The 15,944-nt window shown below is 33.1% G+C and overlaps 1 protein-coding gene across 2 annotated transcripts in view; it reads left to right on the top strand.

Annotated features, from left to right (window-relative positions):
• Nucleotides 1-15,944, top strand: part of LOC111045223 — a 141,048-nt gene that overhangs the window by 101,747 nt on the left and 23,357 nt on the right. For both annotated transcript variants that reach the window (XM_022330575.2, XM_022330576.2), the window contains exon 3: nucleotides 12,179-12,329. In XM_022330575.2, coding sequence (XP_022186267.2) covers nucleotides 12,179-12,329 — 151 coding nt within the window. The remainder of the gene's footprint in view (nucleotides 1-12,178; nucleotides 12,330-15,944) is intronic.

Genomic DNA, 15,944 nt, shown 5'->3' with positions numbered 1-15,944 from the left:
AAGTAAGTAACGTGGAATATCGCGGTATCAAATCAAGTACTTGTTCTGCGCTTGTCGACAATTGAACAACAATCTCTTATTTTCATCTTCTTTTCATGATCTTTAGCATCATTTCGCATATTATTCGAGTCGTGTTCGCATCCATAAGATTCAGATATATGAAGACTTAGCACATTTTTTAAGTATCACTACATCACACCATTGCAGCTTACAAAATTCTACTTCAATCTCTCAAACTGTTCAAAGGTCACAATACATATTTCTATGTGTAAGTAAGCATATATAAATATTGAATGTGGAAAAAACTGACTGAACATTTTTTCAAAAGCTCGCTTCCCAGCAACTTTCCAAATTTTCCGTTTCCTAGTTTCAGCCATTGGTCTACAGATCATGAATCTTAAAGATTTTGTAATTTTTTATATTGCAGCTCACTCAAATTTCTGAGCGGTCTCTGGGACCCCCAATGTTATTAGATTTTTTTAAATTGATACATGTATTTTTTTAAATAAAAAATACACGGAAATGTCCTGCTGTAATTTTCAAATAGCAGTTGCTCTAATACAATAGGTTGTTTATCTGAGATGCGACGTGCACTGACTCATCCCACTGACTGATTGCTCTTGTCTGGATGCATTCCACGGAAAACAAGATGTCTAGAGTTGATTCGTTCTCCATCTCTGAAATGAAGATCAATCTTATGTTTCGCAGAAAGAACATTGTAAAAATAGGGTTAAATTAAAATTTCAAACCAGAGCAAATGCTGTCTTTGTAATACTTGGAAAATTGTTTCTTACTCTTTCTTTTAAAAATTGCATTTTTTCATAAGGAAAGTTAACAATAAATCTCTTTCATTGTCAATCTGTCTGGCTCTACCCACTCTTTTTCGTTCTCTCTTTGTCTTCCACAATTTTGAAATGTTGTGCCGGTATCCTTGCTATAGAAGTAGCAATATTCGCCGGATAACCCTCATTGTTATCTAACAATGTCTGAGGAAATTTCCATCCAGCAAGCTTTATTCACACGGTACAAAGAGTGCTCCATAAAAGGGAAAGCCTAAAAAGGACTTTTATATTTTATCATATCGCTCTTTTGTTTACCTTTTGACTACTGTTCAAACTTTTGGCGCGTCACCTTACTCATTCATTCGTCTCTGAAGGAAACCTTAACGTAACGCTCTTATTTTGAGGAACAAGTCCTTTCTTTTCTTCTCTTTTTTCAAGGAAATAGCGAAATAGTTCGAAGAATTGTGGCGCGCAGTACGACTGCACCGAGTGAAGCGAACAAATAATTTAGAACAACTCGGCTACGTCTGGAAATTGGAGACAAGCTCTCCAAACAGAGTTATCCAAGTTGAAGTCGCAGTTTGTAATTTCAGCGTTCAACCGAACAACTACATAATCGGCATTTTAAACTTGAAAGCATCGTTTCACTTTCCGGAATAACTTGTGAATATTCCAGCTATTTATTAGTGCATAACAAGAATCTGAATGTGAAGTTAACTATGTTTTAATCACTGGTTGAAAAAATTTCACTTCTCCAGGACGGTTTCGGAATTTGTAACTTCATGTACGGTATAACTTTCTCAGAAAGTTGCACAGAAATATTCAACGGAGTATTTATCTATCCAGAATATACTTGCTATGTAGCAGTGTCATCTCAATTGATAAAGTTTGTATCAACTCTTCAACTGTAAACTTTAGTTAAGTTGATTTTGGTGATAATTTCAAAGCTAAATACATTTCATTTTACTGCAAAGAAGTTGAACTTCATGGATTCTTCCTACGATCGTTCCTCTAATATTCATATGTCCTCTAAAAATGCATTCATCTAATTTGCAAATAGTGATCGTCTGACAAAATCTGCTACTGTCCAGTGCCTGATGCGTCCATCCGTCAAAATAGCTTGAAACTGTATGCCTATATTGAATTAATGTGACACGTGTTGCACAATATCGTCTCGCTTTTACTCGGTAGTGATAATTTCACAGCTTCATCGCTTAATAAATCTCTACTACTCTACTGTTAACTTCTCGTTAGTAATTATTTAAATCGTGTGACATGTCATTGATATTCTACCTACGATCGTCCTTCTAATATTGTCACTGTTATTATTCATCCTCTACGATACGGCAGGGACGTATCTAGAATGGTAGATCGAGTTGGTTCGGGCCTCTCTTTGGAATGGCATTTAATGGTAATGGCATGGTAATGGAATGGCATTAATTGATAATGAAAACTCATTAGGAAGAAATTAAGAATGTTTCAAATTTTCAACTTCAAGAAGGCTTTAAAACCTGTAAAATTGGATCTGGATTTACAGGAATCTTCCTCTAATGAAGGCAAAGGGCTTCGAGCCGACATGTTTAAAATTAAAACATCTTCACAGCCAACAGTACAATATTATTCATATTCTTATAACAGCTATTACCAAAATCACTTCGCTTATATGGGCTACTTGATTTAAATAAAAACAATATAAAAACTTTTAGTACCCTTTTATTAAAAACTAAAAGTTTTTATATTGTTTTTATTTAAAACAATTTACAAACTATGGTAGCCTTTATGGTATACAATGGCATACAAATGGTATACTATGGTATACAAACTTTTATGGTATTAAACTTTTTTTTAATAAAAGGGTACTAAAAGTTTCTATATTGCTTATATTAGCTATTACCAATTTTAAAGCAAGTGTAATAATTATTAGTATTCAATGAAAACTTATTCAACCAACATCTATTTTGTAAAACGGAAACTTTCAAAGACATATCCATTTAGGCTATTAGAGTTCCTTAAATTAAATATCACATAACTCTATATTTTGTAAGAATGGAGTAGTGATAGTGGATATTCTATGAGATGAGTAGTAGGGCTAAGACATTGAAATGCAAAACAAGTCTGAACTAACACAAGAAACATGTTATAGGGGATTCGAAAGTTGATGGTGTCTCATTCAAATACGATTCAAGAGAATAAACATTTTCATTTCTCAAACTATTGATTATAATATAACTATATAAATGAACAATACACATAATAGGTACATATGTTTCTCTTTTTCTTCCAAACTATTGTTATGTGTTGATTTATAATTAAATTGCTTGTTGAAATAGAATAATTCATTCCATATGAAATTTTCATTTAAACCTTTGATTTGTACGAAACATATATTTTAGAATGATGTTCTCACAAAGTATTTACTAGTACTGCAAACAGTAGACCTCGCTCATGAATACAACTTTTAATCTAATGAGAAGGGCCAGTACTATGGTTGCCACCTTTCTTTAAGAAAAATAAAGTACATTGGTAATCACAGGCCTAAAAAATATAGTACATTAAGTTTAAATAAAATACATGTCATTTTTACCTTTATATACAAAAAGTCAGCATTCTGTGGCATTCTGATATACTCACAAGAATACACATTATTGACATGAATATCGCTGATTAATATTAGAATCCATTATAATATTACTGATAGAATAATTCGATTTCTCCAAATAAGAACATAATAGCTTGGAAAGTTATTGATTACATACTGGTAAGACGAAAATAATCATAAATAATTAAAAAGATAAATCAATTTCATTTGTTACAAAACACACGCTCCTACAGAAAAATAGTTTAATATAGTATCATGAAAAAAACATAATTTATTTTATTTAATCCAAAAAGTTTTAGAGTTGGTCTTCTAAATTCAAAACTTAAACTCCTTGAAAAAATGCATAATATTGTTACTTTTCAACAATTTAATCAACTCTAGGCTATTGCAAAATAATTCGAGGTACACAAGATTAAGAAATTTAATGCAAAAAATTGCATTAAATTTGGCCAAAGATAAGTGTACTTCTCAAAATACAATTTTAAATGATTTATTAAAAACATAAAGCACCCTTTATTTATATGAAATATTTAATATATTTTAAAAGAACGACCGGTTTCAGCTTATTTTAGCCATTTTCAAGTTCAAATGAAAAATTAATAAATAAATAAAAAATTATTGACTAATTTACGTACATATAAAGGTGCGTACGGATTTACGCGCCGGGAACATGAGCAATTCACTTTTAATCAGCTGATGCCAAGCTTTTTATATCTATATCTTACCGTTTCTGTAAAAATACAGATATAATCAGCTGATTAAAAGTGAATTGCTCTTGTTCGCGGCGCTTATATCTGTACGCACCTTGACTATCCTCCATATTAAGTTCTATTTCCTGGTTTGCATAATTTTGTCAAAAATGGGATTATCTAAATCGAATTGAATGATATTTATTAGTTATTACTATTTAATTTTGCTGTAGTGTAGACATGAAATCTTCTTTTACATTAATTCGATTTACTGCTTTTGCTTCCAACTTTTAAAATCTTCATATAAGCATTCATATCAATATATTTATGGTTTTCTTCTATAAAGTGCACCACAAGCCTGGTTATTGAGTATTATTTTTTTGATTTTAGAGCTTGAATTTGCTCCTGGAAAAAAAACAAAGGGTGCTCTATGTTTTTAATAACTTTTATAAGTAGCTCATGCAAATACAGTAATTTAAATTCAATTTTCAATTCAAAAAATAATTTATTCCGCACAACATAATATTATTACAAAACATTGTACCATCTAACAATACAAAAAAATACTAATGAAAGTTATATGTTTTGCTTGCTTCAGATGACAAAAACATAAAGCGAAATAAATATGAAATAAATATTTTGAATGGATATTCAAAATACAATACATGAATATAATGGAATAAAAAATGAGTTTAATAATGAATTTTAAATTTAATAAAAAATCAAATAGTTATTCTTGAAAATATATTTCTTATTGCTTTTGGCCATCATCAATGAATAATTGTTACTGGTGAAGAGTTGCAAAGCATTTTTGCAATCAACATTCAAATTGAAATAAGCATTAGTTCTTTATTTCTTATGAAATTCAAAGATGCTTTGCTCCTCTCATCTCTCCACTTATTATTCATCACCAAAAAAACCATTTCCACAAATGCTGAAGTGGCAGGGATAGAGAGTAAATATGAAACCACTTTATACAAATTCTTGAACTCATCAGCATCACATGCACTGAAAAACTGTAGCCATCCAATATTTAGTTAAACTCTGACAGTCTCCGCCACTCTGCTAACCTAAAATGTTTTAATTTCCTCGTACTTTATTATATAGAACTTTATTGAGCAAAATAAAGTATTTTTGCGTACTTTATCTTGCTTACAAAGTATAAAGTACAAGACCTCCAAATAAAGTACAATACTTTATTATATAGCACAGGTGGCAACCCTAGCCAGTACAGTAAGTACAGTATAGTGTGAAGATTTAGCCATGTCATCTATTATTTTCTCCATTGAAAGTGCTAGAGACATTGTTTCCAGGGACACTGGACTTATCAAAGAGTACCTTTATATCTAATACATACCTTTTAAATGAAAAAGACTAAGAAATTGTCAAAAAACCACAGATTTATTGATACTCAGAAAGACCGGTTTCGGTCATTATCAGAGTTTATCAGAGATTGACAATGGTGTAATTACCGAAACCGGTATTCCTAAGTATCAAATATCTGTGGTTTTTTTGACAATTTCTTGGTCTTTTTAATTTAATGTTGATAATTACCACAATATCAACTTCTCAACTACACAAAAAGAAAAAAAATTACCTTTATACCTTTACATACACATTTTTCTCTACAACTGCAGTATTGGACTTCAATACAATAAAGATTTTTATTTAATAATTTATCCAATTAATTTGTTAAATCAATTTAATAATAATAAGATGATTCAATTAAATTATTCTATCTAATCATAATAATTTATTTCATAATGATATATTATTAGAATAAGATAAAACAATATTAGTATTATCTGCAAAAAAAAATCTGGCAGGAACGAGAATTGAACCTGAGTCCCACAGTGTGACAGACCACGGTCTAACCGACTCGACCACCATGTGCTCGTAACAATAGATGCGAAAAAGTATTGGGATGAATTGCTGTGTCTTCAAAGACGCATCCTTTCTGGATTGAGGTTAGTTCGCGGTTTTTTAAATATTACAAAAAACCAGAGGTTTTATCTAAAATCGTTAAACATATGTTTCTGCGCCTTGTTTCAAAGAACTTGCATACCTAATTTCATACACATCGGACAATAACTGCAACTGTAACTGCGGAACAAACAAACAGACAAAAGCCGATCGAGTCGAAACTAAGACCTCAGCTTCGCTTCGGTCAATTAGTTTGAAGGTGGCACCTCCTGTTTTATCAGTTAAAACATGGCTTTCTTTGGGTTATGAGTGCGGAAACCACATAAGTCAAATTCCTTTTTCAAATTATTAAATATTAAACTCAGCTATTTTATAAGACGTGATGAATTCTAGTTCTTCCACCCTTTTCACTATGGCTACTTTGGATCCCAATTCAAACCCCTCTTTTTCTGTAGTTCAGCTGAACTGGGACCTGGATACTGCTTTTGTTGAGTGTGGATTTGTAAATTTACCGCTTTTAGATCTGAATGTTTCAGAATTGATCATTATTTATGAGTGGAATATTGTGATATGACTTCTGTAGCTGACAGAGCATTTATCGTACAACTACTATATCTACACATGTTCAACAACCCCTACTCCAACAAATCATTCTTTCTAAGTAGGAAGAATGAACTTAATGACTATCTCATTATTACTTTCCTTGCCCTATTACCATAGGTAAGGAAAGTATTGCTTTCCAAAAGAAATTTAAGGTACCCTAATTTCTTGTTTTCTATACGTTACATTACTTTCCTTGCCCTATTACCATAGGTAAGGAAAGTATTTCTTTCCAAAAAAATTTAAGGTACCCCAATTTCATGTTTTCTATACGTGTCAAGGTCCCCTGAGTCCAAAAACATGATTTTTGGGTGTTGGTCTGTGTGTGTGGGTGTGTGTGTGTCTGTGAACACGATAACTCCATTCCCAATTAACCAATTGACTTGAAATTTCAAACTCAAGGTCCTTATACCATGAGGATCCGACAATAAGAAATTCAATAAAATTCAATTCAAAATGGCGGATAATGGCCGAAATACCATGTTTTTCACGGTTTTCTCGAAAACGGCTCTAACGATTTTCTTCAAATTTATACCCTAGATAGCTATTTATAAGCCCTATCAACTGGCGTGAGTCTCATTTCTGGGAAAATTGTAGGAGCTCCGTAATATTCTTGAGAAAAATGGCGGATAATCACTAAAAAACCATGTTATTCATGGTTTTCTCGAAAACGGCTCCAATGATTTTCTCCAAATTTATACCATGGATAGCTATTTATAAGCCCTATCAACTGACATGAGTCTCATTCCTGGGAAAATTGCAGTAGCTCCGTAATATTCTTGAGAAAAATGGCGGATAATTATTAAAAACCCATGTTTTTCACGATTTTCTCAAAAATGACTTGACCGATTTTTTTTCAAATTCATACCCTGTATAGTTACTTATCAGCTCTATCAACTGGCATGAGTCTCTTTTCTGGGAAACTAATGGGGGGTCCACCCCATCCTTGAGAAATGGACTTTGTAACCTCGTTCTCGTGCATGAGATAGGTAGGTAGAGCAGTTCATAAAAAAAACACATAATCGAGATATTTCATCTGTCTAACAGCTGTTTTGACGTCTTTTAAAAAATCATCTAATTTCACAATTTATACAAAGGAAAAAGTACTCTGAAAACAATTATATATACACATATATAGAAGTCTGATCGTAGTTTCAAATATGTTGCCGCCAATCATCATTATATTATTCCCCCAAATTATTCTCGTTTGAGAATGGGGCTTACAGTTCAATGAGCAAGAAAAGTTGTGTGAGTGCACCACACCAGATTTTTTTTAACTCTATTAACGTACCATGACAGATACTGTTTTTGTCGCAAAAAATGTGAAAAATATTGAAATAACCATCAAATACGTCTCATTCATCATGACTGTTATTGCCTCTGGGGTGAAAGTGTAATGGAGATTGTCTTCAACTCCTTAATTGGGATTTTCAATGAACTATCAATCATTTTTTGGGCCCTATGATAGGTTCCAACACAAGTTTTCACATTTGATAATCGATGCTCTATTCATATTGAATGATTGAGTATCTTAACATGATCGTAATTCGTAGTGCTATTCGTAATTCGTCAGAGAATTATTATTCTCTACTGCACCTATTCAACATTTTAAATATTATTCCTTTTTGTTCTACCCACTTATCTTCAACTTAAAGTTATTGAATGTAACTTTTATGCAAAACATATCAAATATACATGAGAAATGGAAAATATAATGGTGTATACGAGTATGAGTTAACTATTATTTATGAGTGTCGATAAAATGTCTATCTTCACCTCAAGCAAAGCCTTCTATGCACCTATACCTCCATTAAAATGTGAAAGTTACTTTGAATACATGAATGATGTTTATAAAATATCCATGGGTTGTTTCTAGAGACGGAGCCCTGTTCAATAGATATGCATCTCACTTGAGAAGTGTATGCATCATTTTTAAGATCTTGGAGAATCCTTAATCCTCAGATGGTTCTTCTTTCCAGAGATAGTGAAGAAGTTATTTTCATTCATTTTCTCATTAATATTATAGACTTGTATTGTTTTTAACGATCTAACAGTTTGAAGTATCTGAAAGCGATGAAACAATTGTTTGCCACTAACTGGTGATGTTGTCCTGTTGATAGAATCTATCCTGTGAATAGACTGAGAGATGTAAGCTTTATTAGGCGATATGTTAGAAGATGAATGACTGGTCAAAGCTTTCTACAGCCTCAAAATGGATAGACATCAGAGAATTTTTATTAATATGCCCGTTTTAGCTCTGAGATAGTATCATTGAGACGAATGGTTTGGTCCAAACTGACTGCCTCTCACTCACTCTCTCTCTATCCCTTCCCCCTTTCACCTCTTCTTCATCATCAAAGTTTAAAACAAGATCTTGCCCAGAAGCTGTTCATTCTTATGGAATTCAACCAAGTTGAGATAACAAACAGACGAGTCACCGGTCCGTGAGTTGAAAGGGTAGATCCACAGTATCACCTATTCCAGAACTGAAGTCATTTATATTGTAGTGAATGCTCACATCTTATTAAAAATGAGGAGGCGTTTACCTCCTCTTTCAAATAATTCTCTCTATCACACATTGCCTACTCACTTTTTCTCACCCATTCTTTGCTGTGATTCTCTCTGATAAATCCATATCGTGAACGTTTTCTGAACTTAATTGGTTTGCTCACCTTTAATTTCCTCTTTTTCAATATTCGTCGAATAACAGTAGTTCAACGATAAAAACTCGTATATGTTTGCCATCCTGCGAATTTGTTCAGACAACTGGAGAATAGCCAAATATTGCATATAGAGTAGCTTGAACGGGGATTCTCTCTTATACTCTGATGTACCAACAGATTATAGCCTGAGGAGTGTTACAGTAATAATAATTGATGTTGATTTAATTTGATTTGAAAAGCGCTTCCGAAAACAAAACTTTGTTTACTTAAGAAATTCAGGTGCAGATGTGTAAGGTTTTGATATTGAATTACATTCTGTGTAGCGGATAGCTGTCTGGATTTTAATCTTTATTATATTCATCGTGTCCACTACAGTTTTCAAGCACAGTTAATGTGATTCTATATGATTTGCATGGTAGTCTAAGAAACTTCACAAACAGCTAATAATTCTGAACGTTTTGCACGCTAGTTTGTGGAATTTGGAACAATTTGAGTTGCATGAACCCATCAATGTTTCTACAGAGCCCGGCATAAAAACCTGACGATTTTTTAGGTATAATAACTAAAGTGTGTTTCCTACAATTAAATCATATAATATATCAAATCAAAGATCAAATTTCAAAGATCAAAAAAGATTAAATTAAGTGAATTACATAGATTACTCACAAAGTTTTTTATTTGTAGATTAGGTGTCATCAAAATGATTTCTGTTACTTTTCACCCACTCACTTAACCTAATTCTAAAATTTGCCATTGCTCGCTCAATCATCACTTGTGGAATTGCTTCAATTTCTCGTTGAATGACTTTCTTTAGTTCTGTGGATTATTGGCTGCTCAATTGCGGTAATTTTGTTTATTCACAAATCCCAAAAAATGAAAATGTTCCTCCTCACTTGAAAGAATAACGGCATCCTTGGTTGGACATTTTCGAGAATGATCTCGCAAGCGGCTTTGCAATGTGTCCAAAAATTTGCATTAAGTTGTTGCACTAACATTATCTTATAAGGATGGAATTTTAGGTAGAAATGAAGAATTCGTCGTACACTTCGATCAGAAATGGCTAGCGCAACAGCGTGTTTCGCTGCTGAACGTGTAACAGCTACTCAGGCGTTTTCACGGTTCGTTTTCGTCCTGTTTGTTTCGTTTTTGTGGCGGACAACGTGTTCCTGAAATTCTCTACCCACAACAACATCGTATTCCTACTGATAACAAGCGCGTGTCAATTTAAATTATTGAAATGTTTGCGACATAAACGCTATGTTAAAATAACTGAGTCATTAATTTAAAATAAGCTTCAATCACAATCGCTTAATGTTCACTTGAGCACGACATACTGGTTACTGAAATGGCAAGAATAGATCTGTCGATGTACAATATTCCCGCCTTTTCAATGACAGTGGTTCAAACATAAAAATTACTACAAAATCGTCAGATTAATATGCCGGTCTCTGTATAAGACATTAAAATTATATACATTCAAATATTTTTTTATGTTGTTTTTCACAAAATTAATTATTATCTAAATTCTTTCTTAGGGGCGGGCATTTTCTCCTATGTTGGTTCAACAATTGTTTTTAATCCCGTTCAATCATTGTGTCGTCGCGTTTATAATCATGTGTTGATTATTCAACGAATTTTACCAACCATGAAAAATTTATTAATGAGAATAAAGATGCAATGCAATTTGAATAACGATAATATAATAGTGTGATGTAATTACATTTATTAGCAATGTTTCAACAAATAATTGTCGATTCTTTGAAAAGGATATAAAATAATATCCTTCCCATCAACACACGACCGGGGATTATTAGAGGGAGAAAAAGAGGGTGAAATGTAAGAGAGTGCTCGGTGACAAAGCAAAGCGAACAACTGACGCGACGAGGGCGTAAGGGTAGGAGGAGTGCAGAAAGGGGTGGGTAGTTGGTGTTTCGTTCTCGTATTTTGACGCTCATGAATTTTGATGCGCCTCCGAGAAGATTTGTGCCGAAAAAGCTGGACTGCTGGACTCCCATCGATTATCGTCACTTAATTGTCCAGAGATGATGAAATTCGCGTTCAACAGTAGTCACTTGTTGTCATGTTGGCACTCCTGAAAATATTCGCCGATAACAAAGAAAATAGAATGTTGATGCTTGACTAATAATAATAATAATGGTGGTGATATAATTTCCGTTTATAGTCGACACCTAAAAGCAGATCCCAACTTCAGTTCGTCAGTTTCTCTGCAGTATTGATTACTTGATTACCTTGGTTGAAAATAATTATTCTCTTACAAAATGTTGTCTGCTTGACATTTTCAAAGCCATTGCCGAAATAATTCTCTTCTCTTACAATAAATTACGGAATATGGGTTGAGTTAGGGATGGATGCATAATGCTTGCACGTCTTTTATATATCGTTTTGTATAAATTACAAATCAAGTGAATTATTCTATGTGTACTAAAATAACTATTGTCTGATACTACTCATCTCTACTCCTGAAATGAGACAAACATTTTATTTTATATTATTTGCTCTCTGTCATCTTGAATGAAACAAATTTGACAAGTAATTCTTGGAAAATTTTAAATACTTGAAAAAGTTTTATCTTTTAAACTCATGTCAGCTTCTGGGACTTCATATGATTACTATGAAACGTTTTACAAATCTCTTCTTAGATCAGTAGCCCTAAGGTCTCTTGAGTCAACTTTCGGAAATGATTGAATGACATAATCAGCACAAATGTTTTCAAACTACCTTGTATGATCTATAAATGCTTTGTAACAGAACATGTCTACGATTGTTACAAGAGATGACATGATAATAATATTGGGTATTCAACTGAGAATGTTCTAAAGTTACTAAGGTTACATTCTCGAGTCTTATTATGTTCTTTTGATTTTTGATTTGACTTTTACGATTTGTTGTGTTTGATTGCAGGTGAATGTGAGATACCAGCCGTTTGGGTGGGGCAGTGGTTCCAAAGCGGTGTCACCCAACCAATCACCATCAACTCTTCACACATAAGTACTAAAGGAGAATGCTACGATCATATTGATAACAAGAACTACATCTTCAAAAGTATGGAAAGGTACTTGCATTGAATATCAATCGTCATGTCATGTTACTTTTGTTTATTCAATAGTTCAAGTTCTTATTTTGGATATATTTTCTATTGATTTGGGAATTCATAGTAATCAAAATACTCTCATAGAAATCTCTCGTTAGTAATTTCAAAAATTTACAAGTTCTATATATTATTTATATGTAGATATATATAATTTATTTATTGAAAGAGCGTTAGCGAGTTCTCACTTTTGACTTACTAGAGGCCTAAGTCGTCGTCGGTCTGTTTGTATGTTCTACAAATACTTTAGAAAGAATTGATCAATCAGCTTCAAATTTAAAAAAACGTGAACATTTTTTTGCTCAAAGTGTTAAATTTGTGAATAGAAGTTACTATTAGTGTTCAATAACACTTGATTATCCAATCTAGGTACTCATTTATTTCATTTCTGTATCATTTATTAGTATCTTTAAAAGTTGAGATCATTGAAATTCTGTATCGAAATCATGAAGTCATGTGTAGCTATACAACCACGTTCCCATTTGAAAAAATGAAGTTGAATCTTGAAAATTATATTCAATAATGAACAACTGCTGCAGCAGTGAATAATACTTTCTCTATAGATTAACTTCAAAAGTGCTTATAAATTACTACAATGCTTCTCCATCAACCAATGCTATCAGATGAAGTTAATCTCACGTCAAAACTAGTGGTTTAAGCTGGTTTAAGCTGGCCCGTACTATGTGCTGGAGGAGTGTTCCCTCTTCCCCCCCTTCAATGTTAGTCCCAATGAAATGGGGGTAGACGAGATGTACCCCCCCGACCCTTGCAACCACCCGCCCCCCTTCGCAACTCACAGATAGCAAGTATACACTTTCACCTGCCTATCGTCGCTACGGTTGCCCATGTTTATCCATCTATTTATCTATTCATTCAACTTATTTACACAATTACAAAATCAAATAATTTATTGGGATTAAAGTTATGCGTTTCGAGCATAACGAGTATGGCATCAAATTTATTATCGAGATAAAACAACAATGAAAGACCTGCCTTTGGCAGGGTAGCCACATCGATCCCCAATCACACACATACACGTTAATCTTGATACTCTTGAATAAATTACTTCTTTCTCAATAAGGCCGAGCGCAAATGTACTTGAGTGGTCATTTTTGGGTAACAGCCAAGGAAGATGTTTCAATTTCTTCGTTAGGGCTAGTATAATGAGGAACACAATGTTGTGACGAAATCACAGAGAAACACCTAGAAAACACGATGGCCGCCAAAATTTTCAGAGCTTTCTTGAATATTCAAAAAACATTCCCCTATATTCATAAAGCATCCCTATTTTCATAGAATGAACTTCCCCTCTAAAACACATATTTTATTAGTTATAACATCCCAAAGCCTAAGGAAGAATTGTTTTTCACATTTTCTCAAATTTCCTGCTATTATAACTTTTTTTTGTTCAAGAGATGCAGGGGAATGTTTAATCTATAAAATTTAAATCGTTTTCTCTGCTTCAAAATAATATGATATAGTTCAGTCAACGAAAGGTTATAGAGGGAAAAGTTTGGAAGACAATATTTTTGACCGCACAGTTCTGTTTAGGGTAGTAAGGAGGTAAAAATATCAGAAGTCACCCCCCTCACTTCTAATTGCGTTAAGAGGGTGGGGGTGGTTCAAAGGTACTATTTTTTGGTTTCTACATATAGCTCGAAAACTATGCATCTCACGGACATGACTATTCTAAACAAAATTGGAGCTCACATAATTTCCTACAGTATTGAACGAACAACTTTCTTTATTATCTTCTATAGTTCTCAAGATATCTGCTCTTGAAGGTGTATCCTTATTGAAAAAAACACGTTTGCCTCCAATTTTTTGCTATTTTTGATCCTATAAGTTAACCTTTTAAAAATCGATGAAAAAAATCCATGCTGATTATGAGTATCAAATTCTTTTTACTTCGATGCCTAACTTCACACTTCGCATTTCCCCATGACTGTTACAGCAGCTTTAGTGTTGAGTGTAGAATCTTCAATTTTGCAACAATAGACCAATTGACAAAGGAATTTGGAGGGAATGTTTTAAACACAATTTCCAACTTTGCAGCTTTGTTGGGACTAGTTAGGAGGTAAACATATGAAAGGTCATCATACCTACTACTCCTTGTGCTAAAGAGAGTAGGGTGGTTTAAATGTTGCATTTTTCAATTTTTGCTTCCACGCTCATATCTTGAGAAAAATGACTAACTATTTAAAAATGAAGCTTGATAAATTTTTTACAACTTTTGTTTATTGGAGTTTTGTGAACAGTTTCCAACAGTTTTCGAGATATTCACTCTTGAAAGTGTGAAATTGTTTAAGTAGCAGGTTTTCATTCAATTGTTTGCTCTTCCAGGGCTTATAATTCTCCAACAATGCATCGTATAAATGAATGCTCATCGTAGGCCTTTAGAGCATTGAATTATCTTTGATTTGATGCATTATTTCACCATTTCTTTTTTTACTTTCATTATTTTACAGCAGCTTCAATGTGGGGGTGAAATTTTCAATGTTGCAACAATTAATCATTTGACAATTTGATCTGAAACTAGATTTATTCATCCAATTTAATAGTCAGGTCATTCTGAGAAACTCTGTGCAATAAAATTCCCGATTCCCTCAACATTTTCATAATTATTTATAGGCAATTTTGTAGAAAACTACAACTTTTCTGCAGCCATCTTGTTTTTCTTATGATAAAAATATTTTTGAAATTGCCATCATGGATATTCTCTTTCTACACATGATAACGAATTGATTGATATCATTTCCATGGCTGTACCTTTGAGGAGTGTTGAGATTACACGCTTTTCTAATTGTTAGGTTTGGCATTTGGTGAAAAAAACATTTTTTCTACAACTGCGCGTAAAAAAAGAATTTACATACTCAATTCTCCTCGTAAAACAGCTTATTTCTGAGGAGAATCTACTTTTTCGCTCGCCAACCATCCGCGCATGTGCAGTAGATTTTCTTTACGCTCGGTAATCATTCGCGCATGTGCAGAAGAGTTTCTTTATGCTCGCTAATCAGCTGATGGTAAGCAGCTCGCCAAAAGGTCAGATCTTAACCTAAAAAGTCGGTAATTGTAACTCCGCCGATATAAATAATGTAACAGGTTTGTGCAGTTGTAGAAAAAATTTTGTATGTAATTCGCGCGTAATGCTTCTTTATCGCTCTTGCAAAATTATCACGTTCCGCTTCGCGTCGCGCATTACGCTCTTAATACATGAATAGCTATTTCCGCCGGAAACTATACTTTTCTCTCCTTTTTCGATGACACTCCAGCCGTGGAAAATGGAATCCCAGCCATGACTCGGTGTCATTTTGAAGATTCGGAAATATTCTACAACACTGTCTGAATAATATTGGTGTAGTATGTCAACCGCAAATAACATTTACAGGGTGGAAAGTAAAATTTTGTACCCGAAGAATGTATGTTTCAAGCTTTTTAGATTATATTAATCATAAAAAGAGTACTTAAAATGGGAAGATTTTCTTGAATATTATAGTTTGCCTAATTCTAGAACCTCTACTGGTGGAATCAATTCTATACCTTTTATTATAACTGAATAAAAAATATTATCAATTGATA

The sequence above is a fragment of the Nilaparvata lugens genome, chromosome X (genome assembly GCF_014356525.2).
Source record: "Nilaparvata lugens isolate BPH chromosome X, ASM1435652v1, whole genome shotgun sequence".
Classification (NCBI taxonomy): domain Eukaryota; kingdom Metazoa; phylum Arthropoda; class Insecta; order Hemiptera; family Delphacidae; genus Nilaparvata; species Nilaparvata lugens.
The sequence above is the reverse complement of the archived record's forward strand: the minus strand, read 5'-3'. Positions and strand labels throughout refer to the sequence as shown.